We start from the raw sequence: 22,055 nt of genomic DNA, 5'->3' as shown, positions 1-22,055 counted from the left end.
GCAGAAACAGACTCAACTTCCTAGCTGTGGGCGCCCAAACGTCCTCCACCATCCCACAATCCTCTCGTCAAGTATTTCCGGTTTATCTAGCTCAGCCGTAAGTAGTTTCTCTATCAGTCGCGCAGCTGTGTTCGTGGACTTAGGTAGAAGGAATTTCTTCTCTTCGTTGACGTTGTTGGTGTTCACTGTTTGGAGTTAGTCAAGTTTCGGGAATCACCGTCGCTGCCATCAACATGTCGGTCCCAAGCGCTCTCATGAAGCAACCGCCCATTCAGTCTACGGCTGGGGCCGTCCCAGTTCGCAATGAGAAAGGTACGGTGCGGACACCCTCTTCCCAGTCGAATTTTAACCCCTTCCGGCCCCAGCAACCTCCAGACCTCTCCCGGACACACCACTCCAACCCCTCCAGCTCTTAAGATCAGGCTCCCAGGTTCTTGGACCTTTCCACCCCCATCCCCTTGCATCCGATCTTGTTCCTGTGGCCTGCTTTCATATTCAGCAAGCACCTCTCTTAGCCTCCACAAATTCCTTAGACTAGTGTTACATACATATAATGTATATTACATATATTAAAATATTAGTTACTTAGGAAATTAAGTATATATCAGAATACATATGTTTAATACATGTATTCTAGAATACATGATTTTGTTCTAATATATATAATGATTAGAATATAATATCACTAATTACATATAAATACTAGAATATATGTATTATTAGTCTAATAATTACTAAGGAACTTAAATATATATAAATCTAATTAGGAACTTAAGTATATAGCAGAATATATACATAATATCAGACTAGATAGATAGAAACTGCCTGTTGGCAGGGCATTGTGCGGGATACGGTCCCTCTTTTGTTCTCCATAGAAGTCTACTTATGCTGCCCAGGCTGGACTCGAACTCCTGGGGCTCAGGCTATCCTCCTGCCTCGGCCTCCCAAGTAGACGCCACCGTGTCTAGTCTCAACATGGCTTTTAAGAAGTATCTTTTAATCCCTATACATCTAATTCATTCATCTTAACAGCTTATGAATTCCATTGTATAAAATAAAGTGTAATCCACAGTTTATTCCCTACTGAGGGGCAGGTGGTTGTCCCGTTGTTTAAAAAAGTGCTGCGGCCAGGCATGGTGTCTCATGCCCGTAAACCCAGCACTTTGGGAGGCTGAGGCGGGCAGAACACCTGAGGTCAGGAGTTCGAGACCAGCCTGGTCAACATGGTGAAACCCCCGTCTCTAATAAAAATATAAAAAATTAGCCATGTATGATGGTGGGTGCCTGTAATCCCAGCTACTTAAGAATCTGAGACAGGAGAATTGCTTGAACCCGGGAGGTGGAGGTCGCAGTGAGCAGAGACCTCTCTGCTCAGAGAGCAGAGAGTCGCACCATTGCACTCCAGCCTGGGCCACAGTGTGAGACTCTGTCTCAAAAAAGGAAAAAAAAAAAAAAACACAGTTCTGCATTTGTCATTCTGTAGCCAATACTAGCATTATTTAGTACCTGCTGCCAATTGCTCCTCAAAGTAAGTTGTAAGAACATAAGAATTTGTGGAGCACAGTGGCTCATACCTGTAATCCCAGCACTTTGGGAGGCTGAGGCAGGAGGATCACGTGAGGCCAGGAGTTCAAGACCAGCTTGAGCAACATAGCGAGACCCCCCCCCCCATCTCTACAGAAAAAATTAAAAATTAAGGCCCAGCTTGGTGGCTCACGCCTGTAATCCCAGCCCTTTGGGAGGCTGAGGCGGGTGGATCACCTGAAGTCAAGAGTTCAAGACCAACCTGGTCAACATGGTGAAACCCTGTCTCTACTAAAAATACAAAAATTAGCTGGGTGTGGTGGCAGGCGCCTATAATCCCAGCTACTCGGTAGGCTGAGGCAGGAGAATCACTTGAACCCGGGGGGTGGAGGTTGTGGTGAGCCGAGATCGTGCCATCGCACTCCAGCCTGGGGGACAAGAGCAAGACTTCATCTCAAACAAAAAAACATTAAAAATTAGCGAGATATAGTGATGTGCTCCTGCTACTTGGAAGAAGCCATAGCAGGAGGATCACTTATGCCCGGAAGTTCAAATCTGCAGTGAGCTATGATTGTGCCATTACACTCCAGCCTGAGCAACAGATCAAGACTCTGTCTCTTAAAACAAAGGCTGGGCATGGTGCCTCAGGCCTGTAATCCCAGCACTTTGGGAGGCCGAGGCAGGTGGATCACCTGAGGTCAGGAGTTCAAGATCAGCCTGGCCAACATGGTGAAACCCTGTCTCTACTAAAAATACAAAAATTAGCCAGGTGTGATGGCGCACGCCTGTAATCCCAGCTGCTTGGAAGGCTGAGGCAAGAGAATCACTTGAACCTGGGAGGCAGAGGTTGCACTGAGCTAAGATCACGCCACTGCACTCCAGCCTGACCGACAGAGCAAGACTCCATCTCAAAAAAGAAAAGAAAACAAACTTCGAGAACCTAAGAGCTTTATTTCCCATATATGCATCATCTACACACTTGGTTATATCAAATTTTTACATTTTTTGCCCAATCTGACAAGTGTTGAAATGGTGTCTCATTGTTCTAATTTGCATTCCCCTGATTACTAGTGATGCTGGGCTTTTTTTTTTTTTTTTTTTTTTTTGAGAAAGAGGAAAGAGTTTCACTCTTGTTGCCCAGGCTGGAGTGCAATGGCACCATCTCGGCTCACTGTAACCTCCACTTCCCGGGTTCAAGCGATTCTCCTGCCTCAGCCTCCTGAGTAGCTGGGATTACAGGCATGGGCCACCATGCCCAGCTAATTTTATATTTTTAGTAGAGATGGGACTTCTCCATGTTGGTCAGGGTGGTCTCAAACTCCTGACCTCACGTGATCCGCCCGCCTGGGCCTCACAAAGTGCTGGGGTTACAGGCGTGAGCTGCTGTGCCTAGCCAATGCTGGGCATCTTGTTCATGTGTCTAATAAACTCTCTAGGTTTTCTTTTCTGTGAATTACCTTTTTCTGTCAGTCACCCACTTTGTTTGCTTTGTTTTTATATATTCTAAATCTATAGTATCCTTTTCCTCATTTTTTGGCTTGTCTTTTAATTATGGAGTCTTCTCTTACACAGATGTTTCTAGTTTTAGTATTATCAGATTTATCAACTTGATCTTTTAGGGTTTTAGCTTTTTTTTTTTGTATATCGTTTAAAAAATAATCCTTCCCTGCACTGAGATCACAGATACTGATATTGTAAAGGTTTTCTATCTTCTGAGTGTTTGTATATATTAAATTGAATTCAATACACACTTATACAAGACATTATAAGTTAGGAAGCTTACAGTCCAGTAGGGAGTGGAAATATTTAAAATATGTTTTTCATAGTTGGGTCTTTAATCCATCTGGAACTTTTGTGTCTGTGGTGGAAGTTAGAGGTCTAATTTTACTGTATGGTTGGCCAGTTGTCCCTTCTCAGTTGATGGATTAGCCCATCCATTCTCTACTGATTTTTAATGCCATTCCTATAGTATACTCAAGTTCTCATATAAGTTTGTTTTTCTTCTCTCTACTCTGTTCCATTGATCTCTGTGTACTTCCTGGGTCAGTGACATATCCGGTAAACTACGCCCCACCCCTCCTTCCCAGCCCCCATCAGTTTTATTCTTCTTCAGCATTGTCTTGGTATTTGGGGGCCTCCTATTCTTCCATATGATTTTGGGATAAGCCTGGAGACAGCTTTTAATGGAATTGCATTAAAATGATAGATTATACATTTATAGGTTAATTCAGGTGCAGTTGCCATCTTCTCATCCTTGAACATAAAATATTTCTCCGTTTATTTAGATCTTTTTTATCTTTCAATAAAATTATATATTTTTCCTCCTAAAATCCTTGTACATTGTTTGTTGGATTTATTCCTCAGTATCTTATAGATTACTTGTGACTATTAATGGTATTTTAACACTGTATTCTCTCCAGCCTAGGCAACATAGCGAGACCCCAAAAAATACAATGCTCTACAAAAAAATAAAATTACCTGGGCAGTACCTGCCTGTAGTCCCAGCTACTGGGAGGCTGAAGAGGGAGGATCACTTTAGCCCAGGAGGTTGAGACTGCAGTGAGCTGTGATCATGCCACTGCACACCAGCCTGGGTAGCAGAGTGAGACCTTTCTCAAAAAGTAGAAAATATGTCAGGCATGGTAGCTCATGCCTGTAATCCCAGCACTTTGGGAGACCCTAGGCAAGAGGATCGCTTGAGCCCAGGAGTTCAAGACCAGCCTGGGCAACATAGTGAGACCTTGTCTATACAAAAAATTTTTTTAAATTAGACCTTCATGGTGTTGCCCGCCTGTAGTCCCAGCTACTTCAGAGGCTGAGGCAGAACGGTTTGAACCTAGGAGGTTGAGGCTGCAGTGAGCCATGATTGCGCCACTGCACTCCACCCTAGGCAACAGAGTGAGACCCTGTCTCAAGAAAATAAATAAATAAAAATAAAATTGTACTTTCTGATTATATGTAGCTAATGTACAGGTATGCTTATTTTAGAAATAAGGTTTTATCTAGCATTTTTTCTGAACTCTTTCAGCTTATCTATTTGTTATCTTGTGTTTTCTACAAAGACAACCATATAATCTGCAAATTATGACAGGTTTCTTCCTTTTTTTTTCTTTTTTTTTTTTTTTTTTTTTTTGAGGTGGGAGGTTCTCGGCCTTCTGTTGCCCAGGGCTGGATGCAGTGGCGGATCTTCAGCTTCCCACTGCAAGCTCCGGGCCTTCCGGGGGTTCACGCCCATTCTCCTGCCTCAAGGGCCTCCCGAGTAGCTGGGACTACCAGGTGCCCGCACATCTCGCCGGCTAGTTTTTTGTATATATATAATATATATATATTTTTTTTTTTTTTTTTTTTTTTGAGACGGGAGTTCTCGCTCTGTCACCCACTGGAGTGCAGTGGCCGGATCTTCAGTTCACTGCAAGGCTCCGCCTTCCCGGGTTTACGTCATTCTCCTGCCTCAGCTTCCTGAGTAGCCTGACTACAGGCGCCCGCCACCCTCGGCCCGGCTAGTTTTTTGTATTTTTAGTAGAGGACGGGGTTTCATTGTGTTCGCCCAGCTGTCTCGATCTCCCTGACCTCGTGATCCCACCCCGTCCTCGGCTCCCCAAGTGCTGGTTAACAGGGCTTGAGCCACCCGCCCGGCAATTTTTTGATTTTTTTAGTAGAGAACGGGTTTTCACTGTGTTAAGCCAGGATGTCTCGATCTTGTGGACCCGTGATCCCGCTCGTCTCGGCCTCCCAAAGTGCTTGGGATTACAGGTTGAGCCACTGCCGACCGGCCGGACCAGTTTTTCCCTTTAAACATCCTTATAACTTTTCTATTGCCCCCAATTAGAAACCCATAATACAGTGTTGACTAGGAAGGTGTGATAGGGACAACATTTAGGGATTGCCCACTGGATTTTTGTTTTTGTTTTTTGGTTTTTTTTTTTTTTTTTTGGAGGGACGGAGGTCTCGGCTCTGCGCCCAGGCTGGAGTGCGGTGGCCGGATCCGGCTCACGCAAGCTCCGCCTCCCGGGGTTCACGCCATTTCCCTGCCCTCAGCTAACGAGTAGCTGGGACCCACAGGTTGCCGGCCACCTCGCCCGGGCTAGTTTTTTTTATTTTTAGTAGAAGACGGGGTTTCACCGTGTTACCCAGGGATGGTTCTCGATCTCCTGACCTCGTGATCCGCCCCGTCTCTGGCCTTTCCCAAAGTGCTGGGGATTTACAGCTTGAGGCCCCACCGCGCCCGGCCTGTTTTTTTTTTTTTTAAAACAGGAGTCTTGCCCTATCCGCCCCAGGCTGGAGTGCAGTGGTGTGATCTCGGCTCCGCCTACCCGGGTTCACGCCCATTCCTTCTGCCTCGCCTCCCAAGGTAGGCTGGACTACAGGTGCGTGCCCACCACGCCTGGCTATTTTTGTTTTTTTTGTTTTTGGTTTTTTCGAGATGGGAGTTTTCTTGCTTTGTCGCCCGGGCTGAAAGTGCAGTGGTGCTGTTCTCAGCTCACTGCAGCTCCAGTCCCCAGGGTTCGTGCCATTCTCCTGCCTCAGCTCCCAAGTAGCTTGGACTACCCAGGCGGCCACCACGCCTGGCTAATTGTTTTGTATTTTTATGGGAGACGGGGTTTTCACTTGCTAACCAGGGGATGGTCTCGATTTTCCTGACCTTTGAGAATCCCGCCCTGCCTCGGCTCCCAAAGCGCTGGGATTACAGGGCGTGGAGCCCACCATGGGCCAAGCTGGGATGCCCACTGATTTTTATAAGGGAATGGCTTCTGGCCAGTCGGGTGGCCTCCACAACCTGTAATCCCCAGCACTTTAGGGAGGTTTGAGCTGGGCGGATCACCTGAGGTCAGGAGTTCAGGACCAGCCTGGGCCTACCAATGGTGGAACCCTGTCTTTTACTAAAAAAATACACAAATTAGCCCAGGGACATATGGTGGGCGGCCTGTAATTCCACTACTAGGGAGCTGAGGCAGGGGAGAATTGTTGAACCCGGGGAAAGAGGTTGCCAGTAGGCCAAGATTGGTGCCACTGCACCTTGCAGCCTGGGCAGCAGGAGCGAGACTCCATCTCCAATAAATAAATAAAACATAAATTACATAAATAGAATGGTTCTATTGTTTTAATCATTAAGGTATAAAGTCTTGCTGTATCTATTATTTTTTTTTAAATGTGACCTTTAAAAAAATAGGTAGGGCGGGGAGAGATGGCCACATTCTGTAAATCCCAGCACCTTTGGGAGAACTTGAGGGGCTGGGGGAGGATCCACTTGAGGCTAGGGAGGTTCAAGGCCAGGCCTGGGCAACAAAGCCAAAACCCTTTCTCACCTTTTAAAAATAATAAATAAGGGCGGGCGCGGTGGCTCAAGCCTGTAATCCAGCACTTTGGGAGGCGAGACGGGCGGTCAAGGTCAGGAGGGAGGATCGAGACCATCCTGGCTTAACACGGTGAACCCCGTCTCTTACTAAAAAATACAAAAAAAAAACTAGCCGGGCGAGGTGGTGGGCGGCCTGTAGTCCCAGCTACTCGGAGGCTGAGGCGGAGAATGGCGTGAACCCGGGAGCGGGCTTGCAGTGAGCTTGAGATCCGGGCCACTGCCACTCCAGCCCCCGGCGACAGAGTGAGACTCCCGTCTTTCAAAAATAATAATAATAATAATAATAATAATATAAAAATGAAATTTACAAAAGCAAAAATAGTATATTGCTTCCCTCCCATTGTCTGTATCTACATATATATTTTTGGGGTTTTTTTTGTTTTTAAAGACAGAGTCTTCCTGTGTTGCCCAGGCTGGAGTGCAACAGGATGATCTCAGCTCACTACAGCCTCCACCTCCCAGGTTCAAGTGATTCTCCTGCCTCAGCCACCTGAGTAGCTGGGATTAACAAGTGTGTGCCACCACGCCTGGCTAATTTTTGTATTTTTAGTAGAGATGGGGTTTCACCATGTTGGCCAGGCTGGTCTCGAACTCCTAGCCTCAACTGATCTGCCCACCTTGGCTTTCCAAAGTGCTGGGATTACAAGCATGAGCCACTGTGCCCAGCTATATATATTTTTGTGTTTGACACAGGGTCTCACTTTATCACTCAGGCTGAAGTGAGTGCCTTGCTGTGGTCACGGCTCGCCACAGCCTCAACCTCCTGGGCTCTAGTGATTCTCCCACCTCAGCCTCCCATATAGCTTGGGACCACAGGCATATACCACCATGCCCGGCTAATTTTTTTATTTTTAGTAGAGACGAGGTCTAACTTTGTTGCCCAGGCTGGTCTCGAACTCCTAGGTTTAAGCAGTCCTCCTGCCTCAACCTTCCAAAATGCTGGGATTACAGGCATGAGCCACTGCACCTGGCCCCCTCATTAATTTTCTAAGGTTAAACTATCCTTGTAGTCTTGGGCTAAATTCTGATAAGTTGTGTTGGCTTAGGGGTTTTTTGTTTCGGGTTTTTTTTTTTTTTTTTTTGGTAGTTTTTATATCACTGGGATAAATTTGCTTTTATGTTATTTAATATTTTTGTATTTGTAAGTGAAATCCACCTAAAGTTTTCCTTTGAACTGTCCAATTTGGTTATCAAGGTTATACTCATAAAATAAGTTGGTTAGTTTTCACTGTCTCTCTTTGTTGACTAGAATTGTTTATATCTGTAGGCTGGGTGCTGTGGCTCACGCCTGTAATCCCAGCACTTTGGAAGGCCGAGGTGGGCGGATCTTGAGGTCAGGAGATGGAAACCATCCTGGCTAACACGGTGAAACTCCGTCTCTACTAAAAATACAAATAATTAGCTGGGCGTGGTAGCACACGCCTTTAGTCCGAGCTACTCAGGAGGCTGAAGCAGGAGAATCACTTGAACCCAGGAGGCAGAGGTTGCAGTGAGCCGAGATCATACCACTGCACTCCAGCCTAGGCAACAGAGCGAGACTCCGTCTCAAAAAAAAGAAAAAGAAGAATTGTATTTATAACAGATTACCTACTCTTGCAGGTTTCATAACACATAAGGTAAAGGAAAAGAAGGTAGAAATAGGTAAGATTAGAATATTGAGTCATGTGGCAATATGTTATAAAGGCTGCCATGGAAATCCCAGAAGGAACTACGAGAATGCCTGAGCAGCATTTTAGTTTTATGTTCCTGCAGAAATCATCCTTAGTATGTGGTGGGCACTGTTACAAATAATTTGTTTAAGGGTATAGTTGAGGTGTGATGCCATGAATTTATGATGGATGCAGTCTGCCTTTTTGCGGGGGACTTTTTCCTACTGTTTCACTGCCTACCTTCCTCCACTTCATTGTACTCAAGGTAAGCCTCGTTATCATCAGTGTTGGCTTTCACAAGGAGGCAGTCTCATGACTTGGCCTTTGTAGGAAAACACCATTAGATGAATAGATGGTTGGGTAGTGGCTCTCTTCTTCTCCTGCTTAGACTCTTGTCTACTATGAATAAAGGGCTCTATTTGCAAAGGCCATGATGGGATGAAGCACATTGAGAAACAGGCTACTGAAACGTAAGTTATCTTTCTCACCCAGGTGAGATTTCAATGGAAAAAGTGAAGGTAAAGCGTTATGTGTCCGGAAAGAGGCCAGACTATGCCCCTATGGAGTCCTCAGATGAGGAGGATGAAGAATTTCAGTTCATTAAGAAAGCCAAAGAACAAGAAGCAGAGCCTGAGGAACAGGAGGAGGATTCATCTAGTGACCCCCGGCTACGGCGTTTACAGAACCGTATTAGTGAAGATGTGGAAGAGAGGTAATGTCTGTGATTGTGTTTTACTTGAACATGAACCTCTACAGCTTAATAATAATAGCTAATACTTGAATAGTACTGCCAAGTACATTACATTTGCTAATTCTTATAATCCATACAATAGCTTTATGAAATAGGTGCTGTTATCCCCATTTCACAAAAGGAGGAAACTAAGAGCACAAAGGGGCTAAGAAAGTTACATGACCAAAGTTACAAAGTGGCAGCTTTAGAAAACAGCAGGTTACTTCTGGCCTAAAGGACCTACTCAACTCCTTATGGGAATAGAAAACACAGACTATTCGTTGACTGTTGAGGGGAGTCTTTTTAGCACAAAGATGTTTTATAAACTTTGATAAATTGATTTTATACATATGCTTATTCTAAATGCTAATAAGGGGAAATGACACTGAAGTAGGAGAAAAGACCTCATAAAGGTCTCATGGTAGAAAGAGAGCCTCCCAGTGAGGGATTTTGTATGTTATATATTGATTGAGACATTACCTTAATAGAGCAGACCAGGGGTCCTGAACTTTCACCGTTCATAATTATCCCAGGGGTTTTTTTCACAGAGCTCCTGGGCCAAAACAGTTCTGTTTATTTTAGTTAGTAAGTAGTTAGAGCCAAGTAACTTAACAAGTATTTATGTCCTAATAACTTTGCCACTTGAAAATTACAGTGCCCATGGCCGGGCGCAGTGGCTCATGCCTGTAATCCTAGCACTTTGGTAGGCCGAGGCAGGTGGATCACGAGGTCAGGAGTTCAAGACCAGCCTGGCCAACTTGGTGAAACCCCATCTCTACTAAAATACAAAAGATTAAAAAAAAAAAAATACAAAAAGATTAGCCAGGCATGGCAGTGGGCACCTGTAATCCCAGCTACTTGGGAGACTGAGGCAGAGAATTGCTTGAACTTGGCAGGCGGAGGTTGCAGTGAGCCAAGATCACGCCACTGCACTCCAGCCTGAGTGACAAGAGTGAGACTCCGTCTCAAAAAAAAAAAAAAAGAAAAGAAAAAATTACAGTGCCCGTGGGGAAAAAAACACTTATTCATTCTCACATAACCACAGTTACTAGTGGAATTTGTGTGCCTATTGGACACTGACAGCCTTTCAGACCTTGGAATCAGCACTGTCACTTTTTCATGTCTTGTTTTATATTGATTTTCACGCTATACTTACTTTTTACCACAGCAGCCACCAAAACCCAATTTCACGGAGATACGATATTCTCAAAAGGAATGTAGTGTGACTTAATGTTGAAACTGAATTACCTTGAGCTATTGAAAATATCCCAATGCAGGCCATGCTTGGTGGCTCACGCCTGTAATCCCAGCACTTTGGGAGGCCGAGGTAGGCGATCACCTGAGGTCAGCAGTTCAAGACTAGCCTGGCCAACATGACGAAACCCCCTTTCTAGCAAAAATACAAAAATTAGCCGGGTGTGGTGGTGCACGCCTGTAATCCCAGCTACTCAGGAGGCTGAGGCAGGGAGAATCGCTTGAACCTGGTTGGGGGGAGGTTGTGGTGAGCCGAGATCACGCCATTGCTCTCCAGCCTGGGTAACAGACTGAGATTCTGTCTCAAAAAAAATCCCAATGCATCCCTATGAGTTTGCTGGCTTGCTGTGGTGCCTTAGGATGCCTCAACATACGTTTAGTTAGTATTTCAGGCCCAACTTGACTATTTGCTCTGACATCCTAGTCTAGTTTCTTTAATCTGTACCTCAGTTTCCCTCACCTCAATACTTTAATATTGGATGGACATGGTGGCTCACACCTGTAATCCCAGCACTTTGAGAGGCTGAGGCGGGCAGATTGCCTAAGTCTAGGAGTTGAAGACCAGCCTGGGCAACATGGTAAAAACGCCTCTCTACAAAAAATACAAAAATTAACCATGTGTGCTGGCATGCCTATAGTCCCAGCTACTCAGGAGGCTGAGGTGGGAGGATCACTTGAGCCTGGGAGGCAGAGGTTGCAGTGAGCCAAGATCTCACCACTGCACTGCAGCCTGGGTGACAGAGCAAGACCCTGCCTCAAAAAAAAAGACTTCAGTATTAATGAAGGCAAACATAATATACTGTGTGGCTATGGAAATGCAGTTGATGCTACTTCATTTTTATGACATTGGTGTTACATTTGGAGATACTGCTTTTCAGATTGGCTCGACATCGGAAAATAGTGGAACCTGAAGTGGTAGGAGAGAGTGACTCAGAAGTAGAAGGAGATGCTTGGCGCATGGAACGAGAAGATAGCAGTGAAGAAGAGGAGGAGGAAATTGATGATGAGGTATGATAAAGGAACATGGGAAGTTTTTTTCTGGTTATAAGAAAAAGTTGACGCCAGTGCTCATTTGTTGAAGCCTTAAAAACATGAGATCACTGCTTTTGGCAGGACTCTGATCATGTTCCTTGTTTGCTGGGATAGAACTAAAAATAGAATCGTACTAAGTTGTATTTTTTTACATTTGAATTTGTTGGGTTTGATGAGACTAAAACAAAAAGCCATAGGCCATTTGACTGACTGGCTTACATATATGACTTGATAGGAAATAGAGCGGCGGCGTGGCATGATGCGTCAGCGAGCACAGGAGAGAAAAAATGAAGAGATGGAAGTCATGGAAGTGGAAGATGAGGGACGTTCTGGAGAGGAGTCAGAATCAGAGTCTGAGTATGAAGAGTACACAGACAGTGAAGATGAGATGGAGCCTCGCCTTAAGCCAGTCTTCATTCGAAAGTAAGTATCTCACAAGCCAGATCTGAATCCACTTAATTACCACTTTCCAGGTGTGGAAACAAAAGTCTGTTTTCTGTTGTGCTATTCTGAAATCTAAGCAGAGTGAAAGTGCTTTTGCTAGTGCTGTAGCCTTGCCAGACGAGCTGCTGAGGAATATCTTGGTGTTAGCAGAGAACCTGAGTTTGTTTTCACATCTCTTTTTTCAGTTATATAGCATATATCTGTCCAAGGCCTTTTTTTTTTTTTTCTTTCTGAGACGGAGTGTTGTTCTTGTTGCCCAGGCTGGAGTGCAATGGCGTCATGTCTGCTCACCACAACCTCCAACTCCTGGTTTCAAGCGATTCACCTGCCTCAACCTCCCTAGTAGCTGGGATTACAGGCATGCGCCACCACATCTGGCTAATTTTGTATTTTTAGTATAGAGGGGGTTTCACCATATTGGTCAGGCTGGTCTCGAACTCCCAACCTCAGGTGATCCACCCTCCTCAGCCTCCCAAAGTGCTGGGATTACAGGCATGAGCCGCCGCGCCCAGCCAAGGCCATATATTTTTAATCACAAAATTAAACTCAACGAGCAAATTCCTATTCCTTTCTTGATGGCTAGAAATCCTACTACTTACAGGCCAGTAAGTTCTTTGCTGTCCAGGCAGTTCTCAAAGATGAACATGATTTTAGTGCTCCAAAGACCTGGGATGATAGCCGGGCACTGTGGCTCATGCCTGTAATTCCAGCACTTTGGGAGGCTGAGGCAGGTGGATCACGAGGTCAGGAGTTCAAGACCAGCCTGGCCAAGATGGTGAAACCCCATCTCTACTAAAAATACAAAGAAATTAACCAGGTGTGGTGGCAGGCACCTGTAATCCCAGCTACTCGGGAGGCTGAGGCAGAGAATTGCTTGAACCCAGGAGGCAGAGGTTGCAGTGAGCTGAGATCACACCACTGCACAGGAGACAGAGTGAGACTCCATCTCAAAAAAAAAAAAAAAAAAAGACCTGGGATGACTCAACGTTTTTTGCTCTTTGAAAATAATAGAGCCAAAGAGTTTGGTTTTGTCTGATTTGGATGGGACTAGGTCTAGGGGAACAAAGCATTCCACTCTAAGGACTTTAGGCAATTAACAGGACCTCTGTGATGCAGGAAGGACCGAGTGACAGTTCAAGAACGTGAAGCCGAAGCATTGAAACAGAAGGAGCTGGAGCAGGAAGCAAAGCGCCTGGCAGAGGAGAGGCGCAAGTACACACTCAAGGTACTGGGGAGTGGTTGCAAGGATTGAGTATAAGAAATAGTGTAATCAGGTTTGTCTGAGAAGAGTAAGGAAGTCCAAGGCCAAATTGTTCTCCCTACCCAGATTGTCGAAGAGGAAACCAAGAAAGAGCTGGAAGAGAACAAGCGATCCTTGGCTGCACTGGATGCACTCAATACTGATGATGAAAATGACGAGGAGGAATATGAGGCATGGAAAGTTCGGGAGCTAAAAAGAATCAAGAGGGACAGAGAAGATCGAGAAGCGTGAGTAAAAAGATGAACCTAGAGTTAATGCTGCTAGTGGAATAGGTTTCTAGTAGGATAGCTCTGAGACTCATCACCTACTGTGAGTTCCATTCTAGCCATCTTCAGAGTTCTTGCTGCTGGGTGAGTTTCCTATAATTGGAATGTGAGTTTCACTTGTTACAGTGAAATCAGGGAAGAGAAACACACTTTGTCGATGTGTGTCCATAATAGAGTGCCAGCCAGTGCTCCCTTTAGTTTCCTAGTAGACACAAAAATTAGTAACTGTTAGCAGTTATCTCTTACTGTATACAACCCAACCCACAATTGAGTGACTTGAAAAAACAATTACTTTTCACAATTTTGGAGGTTGGCTGAACAGTTCCTCTACTGATTTCACCTGGGCTCACTTATGTCGTTGTATCCAGCTAGATAGTTGACTGGGCTAGAAACTTAAAAGGGCTTCACTCACATGTCTAGTAGTAGGTGGTGGCTATCAGTTAGGATGCCTCACTTATCCTTCACTGGGTTAGACTGGCTTCCTTACATAGTAGTCTCAGGGTACCATTCTAAGAGGGCAAGGTCTTCTGACACTTAGGTTCCAGAACTCATACATCAATCCTGCCACATATTGGTCAAAGCAAGTCACAAGGCCAACCTAGCTTTAAGCAGGTGGAGAAACAGACTCCACCTCTGGATAGGAGAAGCAGCAAAGTCATACTTTTTGAAAAGGGGCATGCATACTGTGAGGGGAAGAATTTGTGGCACTTAAATAATCTACACTACATTAGAGCAGAATCCTTTTTTTTTTTTTTTTTTGAGATGGAGTTTTGCTTTTCACCCAGGCTGGAGTGAAGTGTCACAATCTCAGCTCACTGCGGCCTCCGCCTCCTGGGTTCAGGTGATTCTCCTGCCTCAGCCTCCCAAGTAGCTGGGATTACAGGCATGTGCCACCACACCTGGCTAATTTTGTATTTTAGTAGAGACAGGGTTTCACCATGTTGGTCAGGCTGGTCTCGAACTCGTGACCTCAGGTTATTCACCTGCCTCGGCCTCCCAAAGTGCTCGGATTACGGCATGAGCCACCACACCCAGCCCAAGCAGAATCATTTCTGAGCTGCATCACTCATTCCTATAAATTATTAGGTATAAGAGGGTAATCCCAGATTACAAAGGAAACCATCAATAGGTAACTCTAGGCTGGGCGTGGTGGCTCACACCCATAATCCTAGCACTTTGGGAGGCTGAGGCAGGCGAATCACTTCAGGCTGGGATTTCAAGAACAGCCTGGCCAACATGGTGAAAACCTATCTCTACTAAAATACAACAATTAGCTGGGTGTGGTGGTGTGTGCATGTTATTCCCAGCTACTTGGAAGGTGGAGGCAAGAGAATCGCTTGAACCCGGGAGGCAGAGGTTGCAGTGAGCTGAGAAAGCGCCACTGCACTCCAGCCTAGGTGACAGAGTGAGACTCTTATCTGGAAAAAAAAAAAAAGAAAACTTGCCTCAATATGAGCTGCACACGATAAATAGATAACTCCATCCTCAGCCTGTAGTTTCTTTTTTCTTTTTTTTTTTTGAGACAGAGTCTTACTCTGTCGCCCAAGCTGGAGTGCAGTGGTACAATCTTGGCTCACTACAACCTCCACCCCCTGGGGATCAAGCAGTTCTGCCTCAGCCTTCCAAGTAGCTGGGACTACAGGCATATGCCACCACACACGTGCTGGGAATACAGGCATGAGCCCTCAGCCTGTAGTTTCTAAGGTTTTTATCCTGGACCTGAAGGAGTAGGAGTCCAAGTGCCCTTTAAAATTGTACACAAGGCCGGGCATGGTGGCTCATGCCTATAATCCCAACAATTTGGGAGGCCGAGGTGGGCAGATCACAAGGTCAGGAGTTTGACACCAACCTGTCCAATATAGTGAAACCCCGTCTGTACTAAAAATACAAAAATTAGCCGGGCATGGTGGTACACGCCTGTAAATCCCAGCTACTCAGGAGGCTGAAGCAGAAGAATCGCCTGAACCTGGGAGGCAGAGGTTGCAGTGTGCCGAGATTGTGCCACTGCATTCCAGCCTGGGCAACAGAATGAGATTCCATCTCAAAAAATTTAATACTCAAAATTATGTGTGTATATACATTTTTTTGGAGAAAAGGGATATCACCCCCTCTCTCCCCAACACTGGCTAAAAAGTTACTGCAATCGCCGGGCGTGGTGGCTCAAGCCTGTAATCCCAGCACTTTGGGAGGCCGAGACGGGCGGATCACGAGGTCAGGAGATCGAGACCATCCTGGCTAACACTGTGAAACCCCGTCTCTACTAAAAAAAATACAAAAACTAGCCGGGCGAGGTGGCGGGCGCCTGTAGTCCCAGCTCCTCGGGAGGCTGAGGCAGGAGAATGGCGTAAACCCAGGAGGCGGAGCTTGCAGTGAGCTGAGATCCAGCTACTGCACTCCAGTACGGGCGACAGAGCGAGACTCCACCTCAAAAAAAAAAAAAAAAAAAAAAAGTTATTGCAATCTGGCCGGGCACAGTGGTTCACGCCTGTAATCCCAGCACTTTGGGAGGCACAGGTGGGCGGATCAAAATCCTAGTGAACACAGTGAAACCCTGTCTCTACTAAAAATACAAAAAGATTAGCCAGGCGTGGAAGCGGGCACCTATAGTCCCAGCTACTTGGGAGGCTGAGGCAGGAGAATGGCGTGAACCTGGGAGGCGGAGCTTGCAGCGAGCCGAGATGGCACCACTGCACTCCACCCTGGGCAACAGAGCAAGACTCCGTTACCAGAAAAAAAAAAAGTTACTGCAATCTAATTAATGATGGTAATCTTTGGTTTATGACATGCAAGCACCTATATGATTATGATACACTTACATAAAGGAATACCAGCAAAGCCTTGGACAGTTATTTTAAATTCACTTTTTTTTTTTTTTTTAAAGCTGAGAAGACTTTTTAGGGAAAGAGAATTCGTAATGTTGCAAAACCCAGCAATAATAGTATGTCTGAATGTCAAAAGAGCTAGAATCAACTTTTGGAAGTTGGCAATACCTAGTCTGGCAAACATAATGAAGACTAACTCACCCTTTTGTTTATTGAGCTCTTGATCTTGATTCCTAATAGGCAATGACTAGAATTAAAGAAGGTGACTAATACTTGAAATGACATGGGACTGTTATTTTCAATAATTTGGTCTTTCTGAAGCTGTAACAGTACCAATAAATTGTTTTGCTCCCTGGACAGGCTTGAAAAGGAGAAAGCAGAAATTGAACGCATGCGAAACCTGACTGAGGAAGAGAGGAGAGCTGAACTTCGGGCAAATGGCAAAGTCATTACCAACAAAGCTGTTAAGGGCAAATATAAGTTCTTACAGAAGTATTATCACCGGGGTGCCTTCTTCATGGTAAGAAGTGAAAAGAGAGTCAGAAAATCGGGCAGTAGGAATAACTCAGAAACTCTGAATTATTTTTTCTCTTCAAGAATGTTCTGGAATGTTATTTCCACTGGCCAGTGGTCAGCTTTCTCATTTGTTTTTTCCTTCTGAACAATATAAACTCAGAGAAAAGCATCAGCAATTGGATTATAGAAGTAGCATCAACTGTTCTCTCTTTTGGCTCCAACTCTCAAAAGAGGAAAATGATGTAATAGCCTTTTTTTTTTTTTTTTTTTTTTTTGGCTCAAGGGATACACCTGCTCGGCTCCGGAGGTAGCCGGACTATCAAGCATGCACAACCATACCTGGCACTTTTTTTCTTTTTTTTTTTTTTGGCTATTTTTTTTTTATAAATTTTCGTAGAGACCAGGTCTCACTATGTTGCCCAGGCTAGTCTTAACCTTCTGACCTCAAGCAATCCTTCCACCTCAGCCTCCCAAAGTATTAGGAATACAGGCATGAGCTATTGTCCTCAGCCTTAGATAAATTGAGGAAATGAAATAGAGAAGTGATCTGTATAGATAGGGGACGAATTAGGTCCTCCACTTTGTGAAAACCAAACTCTGCAAATAGCTTTACATTAATTCACTTTTGTGTGGTAGAAAGTTCACTTCATTCTGAACTGACAGTACCCAAGAGTAACCAAAAGAATGGTTTATTATCTAACCATTAGGTGGAGGGCCATCATCTTTGTTTTTCATATAAAGACTAAGATCAAAATAGCAATCTGTTAATCCTGTATGGTTTATTATTTCCTAGTGTTAAAGCAGTTTGTACCAAAACTAGACTAGCTTTTTCAAGTGCTGTGTGGCAAATTCTAAATATCCCCCACTGCAACTGAATTCCTGCTTTTCACTGCAGATGCTGTTAAAACTTCAGTGGTAGCTTCCCTACCACCTTCCAAAATCAGTTTCAGGTCTATCTGATTAGCAGGAACTGTCTGCTTACGTAGTTTTCCACCAGATGTGGCTTTCTATTCAGTGGAGATTATGAATTACTTCTTGTACTGCTTCAGTCATAAAGTTTCTTTGCTTAAGCAATTCGCAGCTTTAATAATCAAGCTTCTTAGAGAAGCAGTTCATTGCTAGTTAAGATACATGAGAAAAGTGTATGTGAAAGTCCTTTGGTGGGCCGGGTACATTGGCTAATGCCTGTAATCTTAACATTTTGAGAGGCCAAGGCCGGCAGATCACTTGAGCCCAGGAGTTCAGCCTGGGCAATGTGCAAAACCCCATCTCTACAAAAACTACAAAAATTAGCCAGGCGTGGTGCATGCCTGTAGTGCCACCTATCGAGGGGCTGAGGTGGAAGGATTGCTTCAGCCCGGGAGGTTGAGGCTGCAGTCATCTGTGATGGTGCCACTGCACTGCAGCCTGGGTGGCCGACCAAGACTTTGTCTCAAAAGAAATTTTTTTTAAAAGTCTTTCTTAAACAAGATAGTGGTATCTTTAATTCCTTCAGCATATGTGTTTATAAATCTGTATCACAGCATTGTAATATTACTATCACTCAGGCTAGAGTGCAGTGGTGCAGTCATGGCTCACTACTGCCTCATTCTCCTGGGCTCAAGCAATCCTCCTGCCTCAGCCTCCTGAGTAGTTGGGACTACAGGTGTGTGCCACCACACCTAATTTTTTTTTTTTATTTTGTAGAGATGGGGTTTTGCTATGTAGCTTAGGCTAGTTTCAAACTCCTGGGCTCAAACTATCCTCCCACCTTGGCCTCCCAAAGTGCTGGGATTACAGGCAAGAGCAACTGGATCCAGCCTTACTAATGTTGTTTATTTCATTGAGTAAGTAACCTTTAGTGCATATACTATGCAAAGGTAACTAACTGTTCAGCACTGTTAGCGAGAATACATAATCACTGTAACATAAGTAAGAGTAAAGTACTGTAGGAGTTCTAACGAGAGAGAGATTATATTTGGTAGAAGATTGAAAGGGTTGACATAAAGGTTGTAACATTTAAGCATTTAAGATGTATGGTTTTTTTTGTTTTTTGTTTTTTTGTCACCTAGACTTGAGTGCAGTGGCGTGATTTCAGCTCACTGCAACCTCCACCTCCCGGGTTCAAGCAATTCTCCTGCCTCAGTGCCCCAAGTAGCTGGGAATACAGGCGTGTACCACCACGCCCTGCTAGTTTTTGTATTTTTAGTAGAGACGGGGTTTCTCCATGTTGGCCAGGCTGGTCTTGAACTCCTGACCTTAAGTGATCTGCCCACCTCATGTCCCAGAGTGCTGGGATTACAGGCGTAAGCTACTGTGCCCGGCCAAGATGTATAGACTTTTTGACATTCAGTGCTGGGAAGACATTCCAGGTGGAGACCAGCAGGAGTGGAGGCAGAAGGCATCAGCTGTGAAGGGAAGTGGCAAAGAGAACTGAAAAGGTGGATTAAGGCTGTATAATATTTGGCCTTGATTACTACACAGAGGAGTTGTATTCATTTATTTATTTATTTTTGAGATGAAATCTCACTCTGTCGCCCAGGCTGGAGTGCAGTGGTACGATGTCAGCTCACTGCAACCTCCACCTCCTGGGTTCAAGCGATTCTCCTGCCTCAGCCTCCTGTGTAGCTGGGATTACAGGTGCATGCCACCAGGTATAATTTTTTTTGTATTTTTAGTAGAGACAGAGTTTCACCATGTTGGTCAGACTGGTCTTGAACTCGTGACCTCGTGATTCACCCGCCTTGGCCTCCCAAAGCGCTGGGATTACAGGCGTGAGCCACTGCGCCCAGCCTAGGAGTTGCATTCATTTAATAGAGAACCACTAAAGTTTTTTGGGCCAGGCAAAGATTATAATGAGTTACAGTTTAGAAACATCAGTGCAATGACAGTATGTAAGACTGATAGTAGGGAAAACTAATAACGCAGGTGATGAGTTTGTAAGATGTGGCAACTAATGGAATGCACACTTACTCAGTTTTGAATCTAGGTAATCGAAGAGTATGCTGGTCCTACTAACAGAAAAGTTAAAGAGAGGAGGTTGATGTGGAAAGGTTAGGTATTAATAAATGGTTTTCACTTTAGACATGAGTTTCAAGTCCCAATAAAATATCCAACTTATGATATATGAAAGCCAGTAGAAAATCCAGGATTGGAGATTTGAGAGGCCTATGCAGAGTTGAAGTCACATGAGTAAACTAACACACTGAGTGCAGAGAGAATAAGACAACCCTCAAGACACATCTACACTCAAGGAGAAAATTAGGCATAGTTTCATGAAAGCCTGTAGTCCCAGCTACTCAGGAGGCTAAGGTGAGAGCATCGCTTGATGCTGGGAGGTCAAGGCTGCAGTGAGCAGTGATGACACCACTGCACTCTAGCCTGGACATCAGAATGAGACCCTGCCTCAGGGGAAAAAAGAAAAGAGAAAGACAATACAACAAAAGAAAAAGAATATCATCTTGGCTGGGCGTGGTGGCTCATGCCTGTAATCCCAGCACTTTGAGAGGCTAAGTCGGGCAGATCACAAGGTCAGGATATCGAGACCATCTGGGCTAACACGGTGAAACCCCGTCTCTACTAAAAATACAAAACATTAGCTGGGTGTGGTGGCATGGACCTGTAGTCTCAGCTACTCAGGAGGCCAAGGCAGGAGAATTGCTTGAACCCGGGAGGCAGAGGTTGCAGTAAGCCAAGATTGCGCCAGTGCACTCCAGCCTGGGCAACAGGCCGAGAATCTGTCTCAAAAAAAAAAAAAAAAAACAGTATCATCTCTTCAGTTAGACGTAAGCTCTTGAAGAAAGGCTCAATACCCTCTGCTTTCTTTGTATCCCTCATTGTAGAGTTTAATAAATTTGTGGTTTGAATATATAGGAAATAAAACCATAAGATTGATAAGGTTTTTTTTATACAGGATGAGGATGAAGAAGTATACAAGAGAGATTTCAGTGCTCCTACCCTGGAGGATCATTTCAATAAAACCATTCTTCCTAAAGTCATGCAGGTATGGGGATCTTTAATAACATGACAGAGAGAAAAGTAATGTATTGATAGCTGAGGCATGGTTGGTTTGGTGGTGTAACTCATGATCCGTCCTTCCCTCAGGTCAAGAACTTTGGACGCTCAGGTCGCACCAAATACACTCACCTTGTGGATCAAGATACCACCTCCTTTGACTCAGCTTGGGGCCAAGAGAGTGCCCAGAACACAAAGTTCTTCAAACAAAAGGCAGCTGGGGTACGAGATGTATTTGAGCGGCCATCTGCCAAGAAGCGGAAAACTACCTAGGGTCCAGCTGCATGTTCTTCCAACTGTGGAACACAAGGGGAAGTCTCAGCATCTGATCCCTGATTTGTTGTTTTCATTATTTCCTTGGCCCCTGTATCCAGCTATTGGACCTACTGCTGTACTTGTGATACTGGGTAGCCCAGACTTTGAAGGTGCTTTGTGAGGTTTGGACTCATGCTGAGAAACCCACAGGAAAGCACTGTCCAGGTAGGATTAGAGGCTTCCCACTTAAGACTATTTCTGAGAAATCTTAGGTTTTATCACTGCTATGGTTTCCCATATTTACTTGGGACTGAGTTTCTTTTTCCAGCCCTTAGCTTGGGTTAGAAAAGTGGGCATGTAAGTGAACAATGCATTACTTCTACCTTAGGTTTAGGAGTAATATACCAGGAAATCTAAGCTTATGGAAACATGTTTTCCATTTTTGCTTGGAGTCCATTTTTCTAGGTATACATACTTTTTTATCCATGTACGTGTGCATGTCAAGAAATAAAAGAATCACACAACAAGGAGATTTTTAGCATGATACTGGAAATAAATTGTCCAGGCTGACAAGTATTAATTGTAAAAGATAACAGAATTGTCAGGCAGAAGGTGTTTCACATTTTGATAATTCCCTTTGATGTCAGAAACAAGCTCAGGTACTAGCTGGGCTTTAGGTCACATCTGGATTTATTCCATGAGCAAATACAGATGTGTTTGAGAAGACCAAGGCCTTTCACATCCTTTAAATGTCCCACTGGAGGAATCAAATAGTTTAGTGTCGTATGATAAAAATGAATGGAAATAATTACCACGAGGTGGTAAATACATGAAGATGAACATAGGTACAAGTCACTGTGTTGTGGGATACAACCTAAGAATTATCCTAGAGTCAGAATGAGGGTAAGGCCTTGAAATTTTTTTTTTTTTTTTTTTTTTTTTTTTTTTTTTTT

The 22,055-nt window shown here is 44.4% G+C and overlaps 1 protein-coding gene across 1 annotated transcript; it reads left to right on the top strand.

Moving 5' to 3' along the window:
• MFAP1 (microfibril associated protein 1) lies at positions 1-21,675 on the top strand. The gene is made up of 9 exons (XM_017861039.1): positions 1-312; positions 9,022-9,241; positions 11,392-11,521; positions 11,781-11,968; positions 13,106-13,214; positions 13,317-13,477; positions 16,699-16,858; positions 20,747-20,836; positions 20,938-21,675. The coding sequence occupies exons 1-9, from the start codon at positions 234-236 to the stop codon at positions 21,118-21,120; spliced, it is 1,320 nt and encodes a 439-aa protein (XP_017716528.1). The 5' UTR covers positions 1-233; the 3' UTR covers positions 21,121-21,675.
• The last annotated feature ends 380 nt before the right edge of the window (positions 21,676-22,055 follow it).

The sequence above is a fragment of the Rhinopithecus bieti genome, unplaced genomic scaffold, assembly GCF_001698545.2.
Source record: "Rhinopithecus bieti isolate Rb0 unplaced genomic scaffold, ASM169854v2 scaffold_55715, whole genome shotgun sequence".
Lineage (NCBI taxonomy): Eukaryota > Metazoa > Chordata > Mammalia > Primates > Cercopithecidae > Rhinopithecus > Rhinopithecus bieti.
The sequence above is the reverse complement of the archived record's forward strand: the minus strand, read 5'-3'. Positions and strand labels throughout refer to the sequence as shown.